The 21,936-nt window shown below is 32.9% G+C and overlaps 1 protein-coding gene and 1 long non-coding RNA gene across 14 annotated transcripts in view; one reads left to right on the top strand and one right to left on the bottom strand.

The window, feature by feature from the left end:
• LOC126765666 (calcium-dependent secretion activator) overlaps positions 1 to 20,560 on the top strand; it is a 130,693-nt gene extending 110,133 nt beyond the window's left edge. For 10 of the 13 annotated variants that reach the window (XM_050483240.1, XM_050483239.1, XM_050483238.1 and 7 more), the window contains 6 exons: positions 285 to 426; positions 3,079 to 3,240; positions 12,588 to 12,897; positions 18,450 to 18,830; positions 19,016 to 19,155; positions 19,217 to 20,560. In XM_050483240.1, the coding sequence (XP_050339197.1) occupies positions 285 to 426; positions 3,079 to 3,240; positions 12,588 to 12,897; positions 18,450 to 18,830; positions 19,016 to 19,155; positions 19,217 to 19,427 (1,346 nt within the window). In that variant the 3' untranslated portion in view covers positions 19,428 to 20,560. The remainder of the gene's footprint in view (positions 1 to 284; positions 427 to 3,078; positions 3,241 to 12,587; positions 12,898 to 18,449; positions 18,831 to 19,015; positions 19,156 to 19,216) is intronic. The other 3 variants (XM_050483243.1, XM_050483248.1, XM_050483250.1) reach the window with 1 other exon arrangement.
• On the bottom strand, positions 949 to 2,241 carry LOC126765825 (uncharacterized). Its single transcript, XR_007668619.1, has 2 exons — positions 1,174 to 2,241; positions 949 to 1,112 (listed from the first exon to the last, which is right to left on the bottom strand). It is a non-coding gene; the product is annotated as an uncharacterized LOC126765825 (long non-coding RNA).
• Positions 20,561 to 21,936: the final 1,376 nt, after the last annotated feature.

Here is a 21,936-nt window from a genome sequence, read left to right as displayed (position 1 = left end):
GTCTGTGCTTTAATCTTTCACACAGTACATTCGATAGAACCTTATATGCGATGTTAAGGAGATTTATCCCAAGGTACTTGGCGCATATTTTTGGGTTTCCTTTTTTGGGTATTGGGAAGAATAATAAAATAACAGTATTGTTGTAACTTCTTTATTTAGGAAAACCAAAATTTTTGTTTAACATATTCATGGTAAAGTCGGCCGGACGGGCCGGAGTTTAGTCCTTAGTTACTTAAATTCAAAATACATACCAGCAATTATATACATGAATCGTTTTTATGTAGATAATTTGCGGAACGGGCGCTTTCACCAACATTTACGTGACACGTTTGCACCGCTAGTTGTACGCTACGTCGACCTCATGGAATCATCAATCGCTCAATCAATACACAAGGGCTTCGAAAAGGAACGCTGGGATAGTAAAGGGTAAGTATGTTCCAAAAGCTTTATCTAGTTTCTCAATTCAACCGTCACTATTTTTTATAAGATATTTGAAATATAAATGTTGCAAAATTTAGAATATTATCTTAACCATATATGTGTGCATCTTTATCTAATTAAAATTACCACAATTTAATTACTGAAGCTGTAAAATAAATAACTCAAAATGATTTCACTGCCTTCGAAAGGTTTGATGTAGTACAGTTGTGTGTAAAGTACTCTCATTAGACTCTCTTAAAAGACATAGCACCAAACTTGTTACATATTTAAACATATTTCTATACTTTTATTTTTTATTTATTATGTGGGTCAAATTGAATATACTTTCACCAATTCAAATTTAAAATTCCATATCTAGTATCAATTACTGGATAGTATTTTTGTTCATTAAAATACTAAATTTTTAAACATTTTTATATTGAAAAGTGTGCTAAATAAATAAGCTGAGTTAATATTACAACTTTTTTCTTTTTCTTTGCTGACGTAGACATCGCTTACATGGCTATATCTGAGTTGACAATAGCTCGACAGTCGTTTCTTCTTTTTGCGCCAATTTGAGATACCAAGTGCAGCCAGGTCCTCCTCCACCTGATCTCTCCAACGGAGTAGAGGTCTTTGTTAGTCGAGGTCGGACTTTACTTTTCAATTATTTACTCAGTACAACGTGGCACCTGTTGGCAAAAGTGATTCTACGTTAAATTTCTATGCTTATATCGTTGTTGGTCGTAATACTGATTCTAAGATGCGACTTCATAGTTATGAATCTTAACAATGACGTGTGAATCAAGCCGCGATTGCGATGATTGTTTGTTTGATGACAGGAGAAATTTCGTCTTGTCCTCATTTACAACCAGACCCATACGCTTCGCTTCCTTCCCTTCTGGAGAAAGGAACTAACGGTCGATAGTAGATTTTCCTGGTCTAACGCCACACTGATAAGGTCCAATCAGTTCGGTGACGTTGTGTCTTTCACACTCCACGCTCGATAAGACCTTATATGCGAAATTAAAGAGGCTTATACCACGGTAATTGGCGCAGATTGTGGAATCCCCCATTTTGTGGATTGGGCAGCGCACACTTAGTCTCCAATCGTCGAGTATGATTTCATCCCACTATATCCTGTAAAGAAGCTGATGCATTCACCTTGTCAGTTCTTCGCCGAAGTATTTGAATAGCTCGGTCGGCAATCCATTGGTCACTGCCGCTTTGTTGTTCCTCAGGCGAGTAATTGCTATTTGCACCTCTCTATAGTCGGGCAATGGAACATCTATGGAGTGTTGATGAGGGTTGAAATCTTTAAACAGAAAAACCACAATAATACTTATCATCGCACTATTATCTGGAAAATAGGAATGTTATAGATTTCATGAAATTCTCGTATTTCTTTAAACCCTATTTAAAGAGCACAGTTGTAAGGTAACACGTGTGACTACGATAACTACGGAATTATACGGCTAAATAGGAGTAAACCTCGCCAAGGCAAGCAAGGTACTAAATTTGTGAACCAAAACAGCATTTGAACGGAATGAAAGTTCAATTTCCTAATCTGCATTAAAAAGTTCTCTTGTAAATGCTTTATACCGAAACCAGTTCCAAATATTTAGTTTTTGCGATATTAAAATTTACTTAAAAATGGGCGGTGATTTTACTTCAAGTTTCTTAAGCTTTTAGAGTGAAAACTTCTATTCTAACCCAAGCACACGAAATATAGATCAAGTGTTTTGAGGATATTGTTGTACATAATTAGTAGACCAAAGATGGTTGGTACATCAAGTAATTAATTTAATTAAGTAATTTTTAATGTTTTCTATATTTTTGTTCAAAATTAAACTGTTCCAATAATTTAAATAATTTGTTTAGAGCAACATTACCTCTTCATTATTGCTTATTTCTTCATTCAATGTTTATATACCTACAAACTTATTTATGTACCCACTTGCAGCAAATCCGAACCTGAGACCCTAGTAGTTGAAAACTTTAGATATTTCACGATAACATAGCCAGTATGCCGCAGGAGATTCGGTTAGTCTTTCATGTATATAATCGAAATTTGTATCATACCATAACTGAACTCGGTGTCTTCGGATACACAATCAATGAATTTTAACAGCTTTCCGTGTTCCAAAAATGAAAAAAAATTAAATTGTTTTCATTATTTTAAGTGTGTAATTGTTTTCATTAACAGCAATTAATTACCATTTTCATGAACTGCATGTTTTGAAGTTCTCAAAAATCATGAATTCGTTTCCTTATTCCGAATTCGATTATTTTATTTTATCCACACGTCAAAATAGGAGGTCACATTTATGCCAAAATAAAGGAATAGTCTACGTTTATAAAGATTGCGGGGTGTAATTAACTCTTAGCTTATACATGTATGTATGTATGGAAATATTTTATAACTTTGGTGTTTGTTAATCAGAGTAAAAATTGATTGAATAAAGTTAGTTTTCACTGTATACTTTTATCTCAAATTAATGTGTTATTTCTTCTTCTCTCTCCCTATTTCTCTTTTCCTTCTTTTAATACTTTAACTTAATTATTTTGTATTTGTATTTGTGCCCTTTCAATATGACTTAAATATTTGTACTCACATCATTTACTGTAATCGACAACTACAAACGACGTATTATATAGGATTAATGCAGCTTTAAATCCAGCGACATTAAATAACGCGGCTCAGGCTTTAAATACCGCAGCCCTTAATCCGGCGGCGCTACTTGGGAGCAAAAAAGATCAGGTCAATTTCTATATACCAAAGCTACCAAGGCGTTCTGTTAATGCTAACGAAGATACGAGGTTTTTACTCATTTAACAATAAATATTAAAATCAAATAAAAAAATACACACTCAATAAATATTAACGTATATAGATACATATATAAAAACTTTCCCGTACATTTTGAATAAATATTATGCATTGCTTTTTATGATTTTCATTAGTGAGCATAAAATATGTAGATAATGCAACATATGGTATGTATGTCGTATGTTTTTGTTTTTGTAACCGTTGCAAAACTGGATCAGTAAATAAAGAACAGAACAAATATCAAAGTAATTTTTCAGAAAAATATTTTATATTTATTATTCAAAAACAATATAAGCAAATTAATATATTTATAAATATTATGCATAGTAAACTCATAGATTAATCAATCGATCGCTTATCATGGAGAATTAAAGCGAAAATGGGAAGAAAGTAAATGATGTGCTGTATGCTAAAATAATTGTTTTCTTCCCACAACGTTAATTGCTTTATTTCGAAAACGTATGAGCTTTAAAAGTTTTTTCTGGACTCATTTACAATTGTTAAATTTTAAAGCTTTATAAAAAACATTGCACAACTTGTGAGTCGCAAGATTTTCTAGAGTACAACAGTACGGTTATACATACATACGCATTGCAATAAATGATAAAATGTAGTTGCGTTTCTAAAAAATAAAAATTGAGATATGCCGATGAAACTTGGTATGAGGGTTCCTTGCCACGTCCACAAATCGCCATTTACCGAAAACATATAAAATACCATAACTGAACATTAAGCTAAGATATAAAACTGTATTTTGGTACAAAAGACCCCGTACCAAGTGGGCAAAATTTTTTTTAACAAGTGGGTGTGGCCCCACCCTCCAACAAGTTTAATGCACTTAGCTACAACAACCAAACTTGCTCAATACAAATCTTATAAGAACTTCTACCGACAGTGTGAAAATAGATGAAATCGTAGGATAACCCCTCTCACTCCCCATATAACGGTACTGTTAAAAACTACTAAAAGCGCGATACACCAGAGACAGTAAATTTTACCATTAAGATGGTATGAGAGAGCTTTATGGGAATTTATTATCTCTGGACCCGACCAAACCGATTTTGACAAAATTTAGAGCGTGGCTTTCTTCTTACATTCTTATGCCACATTGTGAAAATCGACGAAATCGGACAACAATCACGCCTACTTCCCATGTGGCACAATTTTAAATCCCACTTGATTCGTTCAGTTTCCAGTACACAAATTAAGAAGCAGATTTTCTTATCCTAATTCATGTATGCAGAGTGCATATACATATGTATCTTAAACATAAGTGTACACATACACATACGCATACACAACTATTTCTTATCTATTATTATTTTATGATCATTTGCGATTCTTTACATTGCATATATTAAATACTACAGTCTCTAATCAATATACCCGAAATGCACATTTATTACGGTGATGATTGAAATGGGTATTTGTACGTATGTACATATTTATGTTTACGACTGTATTTGTATGTGTTAGCGATAATGCACATAAATATTGTAACATGATATCTGTTTCTATACAGATTTACAAAAATATCTTATTTACAATTGCAGCCGTTACGAACTGTTCAGAAGTCTGTGTGCCACCTTATGAACAAAAATCGTTTAAGTCCAATAAAAACTGTTCCAGAGCCTAGGTACCGAATATTTAGACCCCGGTACCTATAGTTGAATTTTGATCGAAAATGTCGGTCAATATTTGATATATAACTGAAATTAACTGATAAATCTTCCCTGAAAATAGTATATCTGTATCTCAAAAATGAGTTGAATTGGACCAATACTTCTGTTAGCCCCCATATACTTAGTTTAAAGATTTTCGAACTTCCGGGTGACTTTGTATGAAAATGAAAATAAAAGAGTGTGTTTATTACTCATAACAGTGTACCTTTGTGCTTAAATTTGAGCGAAAACTTGACCTAGACTCTATATAACTTATTTCAGGATTTTTTAACATCCGGCTGACATTATTCCATATGATTGGTTTTAGTATTTCCTTAGCCTTGATTCTAACAAGTTGCAAGAGTATGCAATGTATATGCCATACAAATTCTATTGGTATATTTGGAAATGATAACGAATATGCATATTTCAATTTTCTTTGAAGAAATGAAGTTCATTTGGCACATCTTCACTTTGTAATAGTCGAAATAAATATAAATAAATTTTACAACAAAAACGATTTCATTCATAAACGCAGGCACAAATTCTACAAGCGACCTCGCTTCATTTATAAAAACAGACGCCGTAACATCTCCCCGAGCATGCCTTTGTTAACAAGCGTCTTTTCGCGACGATGGCAAAAACTAAAAATCATAAGCTGAACATCTTCTAAAATATTATTTTAAGTTCTCTGCTTAAAGCATAGAGAAGGTGCAAATTAAATTCTGTATGATCTTGTATGTGAATTTAAGAAAGTGTTGGTCACTCCACCATATTTTTATCCTTTCTTTCCCTCTCGCTAGTTTTCTTTCACACAAAATGATATGCATTTCTTGGAATATCACTAAGAAGTTTAACTTCCGCGCGTAGGGACTCCACGCACCAGTTTTTCCAACTAAAATTTTATCACCAACAACTGCTAGTTTATTTCACGATTTAATAAAAGTGTTCACTCATTTGTTTACAATTTACATGCTTTCTATGCTTCTTCTTCTCGACTCAAAAGAATTACACCACAATGATATTTTTATATCGAAGGTCTTATTTAATTATTAATTTATATTACAGGTCATAGACTTACTTAGTAGAAAATATATATACTATATGTGTATATGTGGAAGAGGCTAACTTTAATATATTGGATTAACTTTTGCCATTACTCAAGTATACGAGTACTATAGTTGGTATTTCCAAGTAATTTTATGAAGAGAACACATATGCTGACCGACATAAGCGACATAAAGTCTACTAGATGTAGTATATGGAAACTGGGGTCGTTCGTGTACCGATTTCAAATTTTTAAAAAACTTTTGAAGTTTCATTACGATAACTCACGTGTTGAGCGATATACGGGGTATGTTCAACCAGAAGTTCGATAATTTTTATATTCGATAAGAAATATTACCCGCGTTCACCTATTTTTGGCAGAAAGGCACATAATTATAGGGAAAAGATTGTTTCTATATTTCAATAATACATTTAACGGATTGACCGGTATTTCGGTAAAAGCCAGTCATAGTAGGCAGGAAATACCATGCCTCAAAGCCACTATCTGTGCAAAGTTTTATACCTATAACTTTAGCTGTGTTTAAGTTATTTACTGTAAAGTGAAACAATTATATGGTTTAACAAGTAAGGAAGGGCTAAGTTCGGGTGTCACCGAACATTTTATACTCTCGCATGATAAAGTGATAATCGATATTTCATTATCCGTCATTTACATATTTTTCAAATACCGTATTTGGGTAAAGTTTTATTCCGCTATCTTCATTGGTTCATAATGTACTTATATATTATACAGAGAAGGCATCAGATGGAATTCAAAATAGCGTTATATTGGAAGAAGGCGTGATGTGAACCGATTTCACCCATATTTCGTACATGTCATCAGGGTGTTAAGAAAATATCACATACCGAATTTCATTGAAACCCATTTTCAATTTTTAAAGAAAGCCTAGGTGCAGCTTCCTTCTGCCATTTCTTCCGTAGAATTTAGTGTTTTTGACGTTTTTCGTTAGTCGGTTAACGCACTTTTAGTGATTTTCAACATAACCTTTGTATGGGAGGTGGGCGTGCTTATTATCCATTTTTGAACTGTATATGGAAATGCCTGAATGAAACGACTCTATAGAGTTTGGTTCACATAGCTATAGTAGCTTCTTAGATATGTACAAAAAACTTAGTAGGGGGCGGTGCCACCCCCACTTTTCCAAAAAAATTACGTCCACATATGCCCCTCCTAATGCGATCCTTTGTGCTAAATTTTACTTTAATATCTTTATTTATGGCTTAGTTATGACACTTTATAGGTTTTCGGTTTTCGCCATTTTGTGGGCGTGGCAGTTGGCCGATTTTGCTCATCTTCGAACTTAACATTCTTATAGAGCCAATAAATACGTGTACCAAGTTTCATCACGATACCTCAATTTTACTTAAGTTACAGCTTGCACGGACGGACGGACGGACGGACAGACAGACATCCGGATTTCAACTCTACTCGTCACCCTGATCACTTTGGTATATATAACCCTATATCTGACTCTTTTAGTTTTAGGACTTACAAACAACCGTTATGTAAACAAAACTATAATACTCTCCTTAGCAACTTTGTTTACATATACATTATGAACCAATGATGATAGCGGAATAAAACTTTACACAAATACGGTATTTGAAAAATATGTAAATGACTGATAATGAAATCTCGATTATCACTTTATCGTGCGAGAGTATAAAATGTTCGGTGACATCCGAACTTAGCCCTTCCTTACTTGTTATTAGTTTCTTTTGTGCGTTGTTTCTATGCGGTATCCTAACGGGGCATCTCGACAGGATAAAGTTTATGCTATACTAACTGTATTGCCGTGCCTATTGCCTGTGGAGACTTCCTATTATTTATGGAAAGCAATATATGGAATACTATGTAATTAGTATGCCATATATTAAAAGCAATAGGCTGTCACTTCAGCAGTTTGACAGCGCAGTTTTCATTTCTATGAAAATTTCGAAGAGGCAACATGTCCCATTTACACATATATCGACGGTATTTTCATTTCGGTAATATTAAATTTAGTAGCGCGAGTATTAAAACGGTTGTGTTACATTATAAAAATAAAGTACATTTTCAAAATAACATTTTTCTAAATAATGAATATGTAGTTTAATATTGTTAATTTACAGGAAAATTATGCAAAATGGGTTGGGAATCAGCGGAGTCCTAAATTTAATAAACTTATACAAGAATAATCAAAATGTCATATCAAATTTATTATTTTAATTGGTATATAAAATGTATGCTATAATTATCATAGCCCGAAAATATAAAATCTTTTTTTACAAGAAATGCATTTGTAGAAAAATCTATATTTCTCCTTTCTTTATTTTCCATATAAATTATTTTCATCCATATAAAACTTTAACCAGTTCAAGAGCTCAAGACATGCGGTACATCAGCTCGAACCTACCTACCTGACGCCATTTCGTAAATGATAAAATAAATTTTTCAAGAGCTCAAAACATGCGCCACATCAGCTCGAACCTACCTACCCGACGCCTTTTCGCATATGATTATATTATGATAACAAATGAACACATACAGATTTGGCAATAGCAATAGATTTGACAGTAGTATGCCATAATTTTTTGCCTGTCGAGATGCCCCGTAAATGAGCTTCAGCTATGGATATAGTAGACTTTTTGCTCTTGTGAGCGGCCACGGTCGTGCATGCAAAAACCTTTTTTTGAGTTGCTTGATTTTGTTGGTGCTTAAATCTGGTTAGCAAAAGTATATACAAATTGAAATCAATTTAACCAATTTATATTTTTTTATTATATATTCATAGATTTAAGCAAAATTCAAAAAACTTCATGTCTTATTCTATAATAAATATATATAATATTCTATAATAAACATTTATTTTTATTATTTTTTTGTGACTGCCTTGATAGGAATCTTTTGAATAATAAAGCCAGTGTGTACAGTAGTAGAACGCATTCAAACGAAAGGGACATTAAAAGGAAATTACCAAAAAACTGTAAACTGTAAACTTCGAACTATGGTCTTGCATATTTTCATTCTTCTGTGTGACATTCGCCTTGGCCGATTTTCGGCTTGCGTATGCTATTACGCGATATAAGAAGAACAGTGCTAGCAAAGCACCAAGGCGCATAAAAAACACAGAGTAAATTTCTGAGTGTGTCTCTTTACTCCGCATATTTTTGTGCGTTAGTACCGTACAAGTACTAGTAATGCCTGCGCCGGATTTTAAGCGATCACTTGAAGTGGTCAAACCACGCACCGCATTTTAAGCGAGTATACTAGTTGTGGTCAAATCAGGCACCGGTACCGATCTCTGGTATACATGTTCCTAGGTACCTAAGGTGGATTGGTATTGCAGAAGGGCGAATTATCAAACAAATGTGCATATTTTCTATAGGTTGAGAACATCCGTTGTTTTGCAGGTTCCATTAAATATTTATATTTCAATAGTGACTACTTGATTATTCCTTTCACAGTGTTATAATTCCCGTTAAAGGCAGATTTATCCACTTCAGGATTGTTTCATTTAATATCGTAAAAACGAAGAAATATTTCCATATGTACTTATGTTGATACGAATGTACTTGTGAACAAATTAAGATCTTTGTTATTTTATATATTATTTATACATATTTTCACTCTTAATAAAGTTGAACGTTACTGCTATTTAAATATTTCTTGGAAAAAAATATATAGAACGTGTTACTATAAAATTTGAGTTCATAAGGAAATTTTGTGCTTGGCAAATAAGACGATTCAATAATTATGATCAACATGTCCATGCCATACATGCCATGTTTACCAAAAATTATTGACAATTTCGGGAGTCTTTCTATGGCACAATAGCGTATTTGAGACTGAAGGCTTAACATTTTTAAGTCATATTATATACAAGGTGCGTTCCAAAGTAAACAGGAATCTTTTTGAATCTAGCGCCCCCTGGTGGCGCCATATATATGTCGACTGGTGCGTTAGAATCTGCTATCTTTATCTTGTCCAGTGAGAATTTCAGGATGATTGCTTATCCCGTAGCAGAGTGCAGGAGTGGTTTCGACGTGGTCGAGAGGAGATAAATGACGATCAACATGTGGGCCAATCAAAATCCGTGATCACCGGAAATTCCATCGAAATTTTGCGTGAATTTATCAAAAATCAGCCGAAATTATCATTTAAATTCATAGATATGGAATTGAACATCTCCAAAACATCGATTTATCGCATTTTGACCACACATTTGGGCTTACGAAAGTTGTGTGCACGGTTTGTTCCGCTTAAATTGACTGACGACCAAAAATTGCTCAGAATCCAACATTCGAAGGACATCATTAAAGAGGTCAAAAAGGACAAAAATCACATTTTAACCATTACCTGATATGACACCGTGCGACTACTTCCTTTTCGGAAAAATGCATTTGCCCATTTATCATAAGAACACAGACTTTTTCGTGCACAAATGGTATACCTAATTTAATTTATGAAGTTGTAAGTGTTTATCTATATACAGATGTACACAAAAAACTAATGCTGATTCAATTAAAATATCAAACGATTAAAAGTAGACACACTTCTGATTGTTTTAAGAGAGTGCTTATCACCCCAATTACCAGACTATTTCTTAAAGTATGACGAACATAATTGAATTTTTACCAGAAAAGTTTAAATTGCAAATGTGCCATCAAAAATAAAATAGCTCTTTCTTCCAGATTTAGTGGACAGACCAAGGCATTGATGAAATACCGCCGATCTTAGCAGGAGATTCAAACGCTGGTTTAGTTTAAATTTGCAACTAGTTGCTACAGAGTATTATAGTTTTGTCCACCTAACGGTTGTACGTATCACCTAAAACAAAACGAGATAGTTATAGGGTTATATGCAAATATGTATATATGTAAATGATCAGGATGACGAGAAAAATTGATATCCGGTGGTCTGCCCGTCCGTTCGTCAGTAAAAATTGAGATACCTTGATGAAATTTGAAAAAAATTTCGAACTCGTAAATGGGCGTAATTGGACCACTGTCACGCCAATAATCGCCATTAACCGAAAACATATAAAGTGCCATAACAATTATAATATGAAATTTTATTAGCAAGAGGCACCTGTGTGAAAATTTTTTTGAAAAAGTGGGCGTTGCCTGCCCTACAATAAGATTAATGTACATATCTCTTAAGTCAAATTTGCTGGGTACAAATCTTCTAAGAACTTCTACCGACAGTGCGAACATGTTATATGTTACTCCTTATACATATACCATATGAGAGAGATTTATGAAGGCCGGTGTGAAAATTAGACGATTGGCGTGGTACAGCCCACTTGCTGGTGAGCTCCCATATCTCAGGACCCGACCAAAGCGATTTCGACAAATTTTAGTTCGTGGCTTTTTTCTTACATTCTTATGCCACAATGTGGAAATGGACGAAATCGGACAACAACCACGCCTACTTCCTATATATCACAATTTTAAATTCCACTTGATTCGTTCAGTTTCCTGTACACAAATTAAGAAGCAGTTAATATAACGGGATAAAACTTTGCACGAATAATGTCTTTAGTGTGTGCCACCTTAATACCAAAAATTGTTGAAATCCAATAAAAACTGTTCAGTACCTATGTACTGAATATTTAGACTCCGGTAGCTATAGTTGACTTTTGACCGAAAATGTCGGTCAAAGTGTGATATACTATACGAGTATATAACTGAAATTAGGGGATTAATCCGTCCAATATGTGAGTTATACCAATGAAAATGTGAGAGCGTGTTTTACTCATAACAGTGTATCTTTCCGCCTAAAATAGATAAATTTGAGCGAGAACTTAGCCTAGCTCCTATATAACTAATATTAGGATTTTCGAACATCCGGCTGACTTTACTATATTTGATTGGTTTCACCCCTTAAAGTATTTCCCTGGCTTTGATTCTTGCAAGTGGCAAGAGTATAAAATGTTCGGTTGCGCTCGAACTTAGCCCTTCCTTAATTGTTTAAGTTATTGTTCTGCTATATAAAGTGTAGTGTGGTTTTTATGTTTGCTAATTATAAAATTATATACTGTTTTTAAAATATTTCTATCGTGTTGAAAACCACCATCTACTTTTTAATTGAAAATTTTATTACTATTTTAAATGGCGCTATGATGAATAAACCATGTCCTCATAAATGTTTTTCGACTTCTCAAGAAAATCTTTGCATGTTTCTAATTGGTTATTAAAACTAAAAAAGAAAAAACTTTTAAAAAGGGTTACGTAGGCAGATGTGAATTAAGTTTTCGTTAACTGATATTGCTTGTTGATTTTAAAATTCTGTCATTAAAAAGCTATATAGTGTACTTAAAAGTTAGCTCGCATACATACATTGAAATAATGCTGCACTTAAAAAAGATTTATATTATTCTTGCTTATAATAATTTCATTCTTGACATACATACATATATTTATATATTTATAGCGATTGCACACATGTGAAATTAATGATAGTTTTCATAAATAAGTATGTAAATGCATATTTAATATTGGAAATGTCACTGATTTATATCGGTAGTTTTATAGTTAATTTTTCGAAATTTCTTTTTTTGTTTCTATTACCATTAACAATAACAAATGTATATTTTTTTCGTTGGGCTGTATGCATATTTATATAGAAATGGTTGTGCCACATCCGAGGATCTCTTTTGGAAATTAGATGCCTTACAATCGTTCATACGTGATCTTCATTGGCCGGATGCAGAGTTTCGTCAACATTTGGAGCAGCGCCTGAAAATGATGGCTACTGAAATGATTGAACAATGTATACAGCGTACGGATTCATCATTTCAGTCGTGGCTAAAGAAAAATGTGGCCTTCATTTCAACCGATTATATAATACCCTCGGAGATGTGCGCAATGGTTAATGTGATATTAGACGCTAAAAATCAAAGCTTTAAACTAACTACAATAGATGGTATTGATTTGGTAGGTATATTTTTTATACCATTTAAAAAAACTTATTATTTATAAAAAATATCTAGAAAATAAATTAATAGTAATTTTTTGATTAATTGATTAAATTCGTAAACACGAATTACTTATGACAACGGTCCATGGCTATTGCAATACTTCTTTTATTTTAATTATACTTTTACTCTAATTTCGCTCTAATTGTTATAAACTGATCTAAGTGTTATATCCTAAAAAGTTGACCCATAAACATATATGCAATGTCGGACAAAAAATAAGAACAATACCAGTTAAAAAAACAATCTTTCCAAATTCTATCCCAACCAATGAAAATTTCAAATAATTTGTATCATTAGAAGCTGATTCAGTAAGTTTAATTTTTAGTAAAGATAAAATTCGTTGTAAAAAATAAATAAATGTTAGGTCGAATTAAATTGGGAGAGGACAACAAAATAAAAAACTTCAAATTATTAATAAATATTATTAAAATGGAACTTAAAATTGCATATTCTTGAGCAGCCATTTTGTTTTAACAAAGCTTGCCATTTTTTGGCATTGAGTTCACTAGGACCGCACAAGTAGTTTGGGGTATAGAATACCAACTTCAGGAATATTTCTCGACAGTTCTGTCTTATATTTCGACCTAACGCTTCCAATCTTTTGTTTGACAATTCTGAACGAGTTCTCTATTGGATTCAGATCCGGAGATTGGGAGACCAGATTAAAACGTCTATCTCATTATGAAGAAACCAATTTCATTTTCATTCTGTAAAAGGGGGCATTACTTCATTGAGTATGTGTACGTACGGGTCTACACCAGAGATGTGCATGAATACCATTCAAATGACATATTTAGTATTTTGTAAAAATGAAAACTGAGTGAGCACTAGGCATAAACTAAACGAAAGCTGTCATTGCATGATTCACCTCAGCGAGTTGTTTGTTACAAAATGCATATCATTGCTTGCTTATTCTGTAAGCTCATACCATTCACAAAAGCATTGAATCAGTATGAGTGTTATGAATATACGCAGAGCTTTTTGATTTTATTGTTTATTGTTTTTAATTTTATTTGATAGTGCTTAAACATATATATTAACAAAGTGAGAGTATTAATGATAATGGTAAAAAAAAATTACAAAATTCAGCCTTTTTTAAAAACAAAAAAAGTGTAATACTTCATGTTCAATATTTTATTATTTAAAGATATATAACATATATTATTTTTTTTTCTCGTAAAATAATCGATTTTTCGGAATCGATCTTCAGCAGTCGAAGTCGATTAATAATCGATTCTTGACATTCGAAAAATCGATTATTTTACGAGAAAACTCGATTCTCGAGTAGAATCCGAATCGAGTTTACCATCCCAACTGGCAGCCATCGCGTGCACATATAATAACTTCCGCAGAATAACCACCACAAAAAAAAGAGTTTTTTTTTTCCATGTAATTTATATGGAAAACAGAAAATTTGAAATAATCACCTCTTAATATTAATATTAAGAGCTCATCTTTTGAGTGACTTTTTTTTACATTTTCGAAAGTTTTTAGCCTGTTTTTCAGTTGAAAACAAAGGTTGCCTCAGAATGACACATCCAAATATGTATATATATATTGTTGTTCTTATAAATTATTGTAATTGTTAACAAAGCTATATTTTTACTCATATTTGAACACTGAATTCAAAAAAAGCAAATTATTCACAGTTTTTGGCCCAATACGGTTACGTTTTTCAGTTATTATGTTACCTGAGACAGAAAAAACTCGTTCTGAAGCGGCACTGTTTGCAGGTATAGCCAAAATTTTTTGGGCAAACTTATATAACCGAGGGTATTTTGAATTATGACTTTCCCACCACTGCATAACATTAACATTAACATCAAGTTAAAGAGATAAACTTTCTGCCATGGACGGTTGAATTGAGCTCATAAAAGATGAGAAAAATAATTGGAAGTCCTGTGGTGATTCATTATGGATTGCAAAATTTGTTGGACTATCGGACGACGAAACAGATTTCATTATTTCGGAGACACAAAACTCTTTAACTTCATTTAATTTATCTAGACAAGAATTGGTAGGTGGATACAAAAAACAAGCCGTATTGTGAGAAATACTTAAATGAATGTACTTTGTTTCCATTTCTCTTAAAATATTTCTTTTTAATGCCTTTATTACTTGCATATCAGTATCTCTTTCTTCGCAAATGGATCTGACGGTGTTGATTGTTAAGTATACGTAATTTAATGTGACGTAATTTACACCTTGTAACTTTCGGCTTACAATATCAATCTTTTCAAAACCCTCAACTAGTGCATTAAGAAGGGATAAGTTAATATCTGAGATTCTATGTGTTTCATTGACTGAGGAAAAATATCTTGAATTTTGAAGTAATTATTCGAAATTGATTTAAATAAATTAAGATGCGAGTTCCACCGAGTAATACAATAATTTTTAAGAGAAGTTAATAGCATGTGTTGAAAGGAAGTCCTTTTAAAATACTTTACTAACTTTTTGCAAGCATCCAAAAATGAAACCAATTCGGTAGTGCTGTTAAAACCACAATCCAAAACATTATTCAATAGGTGATTTGCACAGTTAATCTTATTTTGATTTTTAAGAGCCTTCACAATGTTTGATCCTCTGTCAGTAACAAACGTAATATTCTCCATGTTATTTACTTCGAAATCTGCCAAAATGGTGTTCAATTTCGTTAAAACATTAGTTGCTGTGCTTCTCTCTAAATCCATCGATTTTACGCCTAAAATAATTGATTTTAACTTTAAATCTTTCATAAAATGAAATGTGGCACATTTCTTTTGACAAAATTGTCAGTCCAGAGATCTGATGTTATGGACGCCGTTCCGCTTGCTAATTTCAATTCCTCCATCATTAGTATTCCTTTGTCGTCTGCTATGTTGTTTATTCGTCGTGATATGGTTCTGGAATTGGGCAACATGTCGGAGACGTCTAAATGATTGCCATATTTTGTTCCAATATTTAAGAGTGCCTCCACGACCTTTTTAAAACCTTCACCGTCTACAACGGAAAATGGACGACAATCCTCTACAACCCATTGAGAACACGCCAATAAAGTAATTTCCTTATCTGCATTGCTAACTTTTTTTACAGCAACGTTGCAATTTTTTACAGCATAACACTTGTGACGGATAAGACTAGATGTTTGCTTTCCATTATATTTTAATATGTTATTACACTTTTCACATATCACCACTCCATCAATAAGCCTACTGTCGTCATTTTTAATTTGACAGAAAATATCCCAAATTTTACTTTTGCTTTGTTTATTTTTTACAATACGAAAAACACCGTTTTCAATATTTTTTATTATTTCAGAGTTCATCTTGAAAACTTATTTAAAAGAAATTTTCGCACTGATTTTGCACCATGTAATCTGAGCTTTTATGAATCATTTGATTGTTTTGCTTACAACTCAAAACACAGTTATAATTTTTGAGTGGTTGTTGCTAGCGGCACTTAAAGAGTGATTGAGTAAATGACAAGCAATTAGAAGAGCGTAAACACTGCAAGCAATGTTATTAGCACATGCTGATTGAAAACAAAACAAAGACAGTGAGTGCATACATAGGAAAAAAGTGAATCAACTCGTGTACATCTCTGGTCTACACCGTATCAGAGGAAGCATCGCCATACCATGATAGTTCCATACCTGTGCAGTATATTTGGGGTGAAATACTGCATATTTCGGACGCCTTACCAAACTAAATTTACCATGCTTTCGTCTGTCCATTACACCATTTTTTTAAATTCCATTCGGTTTCAGCGAATCCGATGCGATAGCTTCGATGTCTCTGTGTCAACAACGGGACTCTGCGAGACCTACCCCTCTTGCAGTGAGATTTTTGTGGTAAAAAGGTTTGGTGCACGACTGTGGAAGATTTTCCAATAAGTGCTGCAATGCTTCGCCCTACACATTCTTTCCTAAAGTAGTAAATGATTTGCACTTATCATTTTGGACGGGCATTAGTTCATCTCTATTTATGCTTAAACAAAAACAATTGAATTTAGCCGTATTTCCTAATTCCCGAAACTCGATTTAACTGCGGGGTTGCCAACCAAAAATATGCTTGAGATGCCACTAAGAAAATTTAACAAAAACTATTCAATTAAATAATTATTTGCAATCGAATGTTACTTGATTAAGTGTTCTTATTTTTTGACCGGCGCTGTATATAAATGATAAGCATGTCGAGCCGATTTAGTAATGTCCGTCAGTCTGCATATTCGCGAGCTAAGCCCTCAGTTTTTGAGATATCGATCTGAAATTTTGCACACTATATCAGACGGCTTTAGCCACCATACAAACTGAACCTTGTGTGGAGAATTGTTCTGTTTGGAAAGATATCTTCACGGAATTCGGCACGGATTATTGTCCAAGGCAACAGTACAATTTGCGAAGAAATAGTTCATATCGGACTATTGTAGATCATTTTATTCTATATAAGCTATAAGAAATGTGTAGCCACAGTTTCTCTTGTTTTAAAGCTGACACTGTAATATGTATGGTTCTCAGGTATATGAATGTTTAGCACTACAGGGAAAAAGCGCGTCTTTATTCAAGTGGAACCCAAGATTTATCTTAATATTCTAAAAAGCACTCTTAAATTAATGACTAGAAATTACGGCGATAAGATTTTAATGTTAATTGCCCATATGGATAACAGAAACGGCATCGTTAGAACACTTTTGTGACATGTAATAAACGTACATATATATGAAGTAAGTTAGCCGAATACAATTGTTATAAATGAAGTTACTTAAAATAATAATAAAACGTACTCGTATATGATTTCTGACATGAATATGTAGCTGTTACAAAACTGGACGTGATTGAAACAAAAATATTATACATAAATTGTTAATGAGGGCAAATCAACATAATCAAATACAAGCACAAAGATCGTGTGACAAAAACAGTGTTTAGCAGTGTAACATAAGGATCATTGTATAGTATGTACGTTTTTTAATATTTTATATATTATGTTCAATAGAGGTTCATATGTTGATCCCTCGTAGGCGATTGGATGATTTTCATTTGTAATGAACAAATCCCATTTAAATTTCAGCCAAAAATATATTCAATAATACATAAAAATATCACAACCATTCCCGTATAAGAAACGGAAGAATTGTTTCATACAAGAGTTCAGTACTTTTTTGCGCAGTTCGCCTCACTTAATCTAATAAATGTTTCTAACTCTTTGTATCAATTATAATTTTGCCAAATCTGTCAGGAGGACAAACCTTTTATTGTTGCATATGTTATTAGCGCTAATGTTGTATTAGATAGTGTCGGTAGCTGGAACCACATAACAGAATATATTTTAAAAATATTTTTAAAATATTTTATGTTTTCATTAGGAAATGTATTAGTAGTCTGCGTCAAAGAAAATATGTATGAAATTTGATATATACTTTATAATAATGAAGAAATATGTATGCTAAAAGCTTATAAAAGGCTTATTCAAATATGTTATAATTAACTTATATAGAAGCTTAAAGATGTATTTTATTGCATATTTTTAGTACAAATTTCATGCAAAAATTGATGACCAAATCGATAAAGCGAATGTAGCTATGACACAAGGACTCATTAGTAAACTTATGTCTGTGCTAGAGTCGACTTTGTCGAAACTGGCACGTTACGACGAAGGCAGCCTGATTGGTTCCATACTTAGCTTTACAAACGTGTCCAGCTCAGGGAAGGATCTCGGACAAGGTTATGTAAATTTCTTTCGTAACAACATGGACCAAATACGTGGTAAAATTGGCGACGATTTATGGACACTAAACTTTTTTGAACAATGGTACACGCAGCAGATTAATATGCTTTGTAATTGGCTCTCCGAGAGGCTAGATCATGCTCTCCACTATGCTCAAGTGACTTCCATATCACATATAACAAAGGTGCGTAAATAGATATTTGTGCAATGTCACCTTATATTATCAGAAGCACAAGTTAAAATGTGAGCATAAAATTTGTCTCAAAAAATTTTCAACCGTATCGCTATATGTATACAATATATACATATAAGCCTATACATACATATGTATATGCGTCGCTGAATTACTGTTTTAATTACCATCCGCAGAAAATTTACTCCGATTTTGAGCTTCAAGGAGTACTAGAGGATAAACTCAATTCCAAAGCATATCAAACTGTTGCCCAACGTATGGCCACTGAGGAGGCAACGTGCGCGTTAACCATGCCTGATGTTGTCGAGAGTGACGAGTAAGTAACAAATAAAATCTTTAGCATAAAATATAGGTTTCTATAACGCACTTTATTGAAGGAACGTGGATGGGCTGAAAGGCGAAGGAGGTGACGAAGATGTCGCCGGTGACGATGTTGGTGGAGGCGCTTCACGTGGTTTACCCAAACCGAAAATTGCCGCCGCACAAGCAGCGGCCGTAACTAACGTCGTAGCTGGTCGGGTTGGCAATTTATTAGGAAAGGGTATTGGTGGACTTAGCTCAAAGTTGGGAGGTGGGAGCTGGTTTTAAAGCCAACCCAACGTAATGTATTGATATTAAGGAGTCTAATAGTGATTTAATGAAAAAAATTGATCGGTATTATTGCAGTTATATAGCATGCAACCATATAACAAAGCCGTAACGTGAAATTTTTAATAGCGACATGTATATGCCTGTAATTATACTCTTACATTCATATACATATCGAAAATTCGAGTATACATAATAATGCTTAAATATACGAATTATATGAGTCTACATACGACCTACAAAAAATGTTTGCTAAATAATATAATTATTGAAGAAAATAACATTTTATTCAATACCTACAATCAGTTAATAACTTTTTCTTCCTTTTAATCCTACTGACATAACAACAAACTTGCGAAAACTTAAAAAAGTTGTTACTTTAGTATCTAAGACATATCTAGATATACTCATATTCTAATATACAACATATGTTTTTAAGTTTACATACATACATATACTGATATATATATATGTATATTAAATAATGAGCGTATCACTGAAATACGTTTCGATTGCTCAAGATAGGGGATTTTGATTTTCAATATTAACAGCAAAATTTATTCTATACCCCTATACAATTCCATTCAGATGCATATACACACTTACATATATCTGCATTGTATTCAAAAATATTGAAAATGTTATCTAAATAGTATAATTTAATTATGAATACTAATAATCTGTAACTCTTTAATCGTTTACCTTGCGAAAATGTTCAAGATTAAAAAAGTAAAAAAAAACTGTTAAAACAAGGCCTCATATTCACCTTGATACTGCGAGCCAAGTCCATGCAATATAAAAGAGAAGCATATAACAAAATCTACAATATACATATATGCAGTTTCACTACTTCGCAATTCAGTATCAGCCTAATACGTGTATATGTTCATACATACACAGCGGGGGTACTATTTTACTGAATTTCACCAACACCACCAAACTATTGCTACATGACCATCAACACAACTACCGCTCCAATGATAACCTAAATCAAGTATAAGAATAATGTAACAAACCCTTGAAATATTAATTATACATTCTTCATGACATTGCGTATACAGTGGTATAAAGTACATTTTATTTAACGAAAGTCATGAATAACAAGTAAAATAAATTTAGATGTTATAATCATATTCTAAAAGATTTCAATGAAGCTAAGAGAATTAATCATGAAATTATTTTGAAAAGGTTCACCAAGGAGAGACTATTTTAATTTTTTTGAATGTAGTTAACATGCGAAATTATAATTAGATGTTTTAGCTCAGATCTGCTTTGAGAAAAAATTTGGATTATATTTCAAACAACTGTCAAAAAATATGGGACTGAAAAAAGTTTTAGTGAAAGCGGATAAGTTAAACAATTTGATTTACAATTTTCTACTTTTGACTGTTTTTTTCTATTATTGTTTAAACAATTATTTTCAGAATTGAGATTGTAAATTAAACAGGTATGAAGATTGAAAGTATCGGTTAACTTAGTCTTCCTTATTATCGCAGTCAACGTCTTTCATGCCACATTTCATTTTTCGACGCATAGAGATGTCGATATTCCAACTTTTCGTGGTTACTTAGTTTTAACATCATTTACCAGATGAATTGTTTTCAATATTTCGGTCAATTTTATTACATGCTGAATAAGTATGTTAAACTAGCCACGAAATTGTGACCAGAAGGAAACGTCGGAGACTCAATAAGGTACACCAATGGCGGATTCAGATGGGGAAAATTTCCAAAAATTTGTATTTTTGCCTATGTGATATTCTATCTCTAACTCATTCATTCAACGTGATTCTTCAGAAAGAATCGATCGATCTGGCAAACGTATCAAATATGATAGATACGTTGTTTGTAACGTTCCGAAATCGAAGTCAAAAAGCTGAGGAACATTTTCGATTCATTTATTCAGACAGGAAAAAAATGACGATAGAACTGAACTTGGAAACGTTGAAGAACTGCAATCTAGACCCATCCCCACAATTCAAAGCTTCCTTCGCATATTCTGCACACTTTCTGTGACGGATTCGAGTTCTGAATGCTCTTTTTCGACACTTCGCCGCATGAAAGACGAAGATAGATTGATCGGCCTGGCGTTGCTGCACTCGCATTATGATATTGAAGTCACTACAGAAGAAGTTATCGAAAGAGGATTCTTGGCTCACATCGTTTTGTTTTGTGGAATTGCAATAAAGTACACGCACGTTTACGATTTATATTTATTGTTTTTTTCAATTTAGTAGGATTTGATATTAGAAGGTCGATTTGAATTTTTGCACCATGATATTAAACTGCATAAAGACTACTATATTTAAAATATAAATCTTAGCAAATATTTCAGATGAGATTTCAGGCAAAAGTTCCAGAAATAAGATACCAATTGATGCAATATGTTCCCAGTACTATGTACAAAATTTATTGTCATATTTAACACCTATCAAAAAATGGAAACTATCGCAGAATCTTGTATATACCCTGTTTTTTCGTATAAATGTTTATAAAACAGTTTAATTATT

This window comes from Bactrocera neohumeralis, unplaced genomic scaffold (assembly GCF_024586455.1).
Source record: "Bactrocera neohumeralis isolate Rockhampton unplaced genomic scaffold, APGP_CSIRO_Bneo_wtdbg2-racon-allhic-juicebox.fasta_v2 cluster11, whole genome shotgun sequence".
NCBI lineage: Eukaryota > Metazoa > Arthropoda > Insecta > Diptera > Tephritidae > Bactrocera > Bactrocera neohumeralis.
This window is presented reverse-complemented; position numbering and strand designations above follow the sequence as displayed.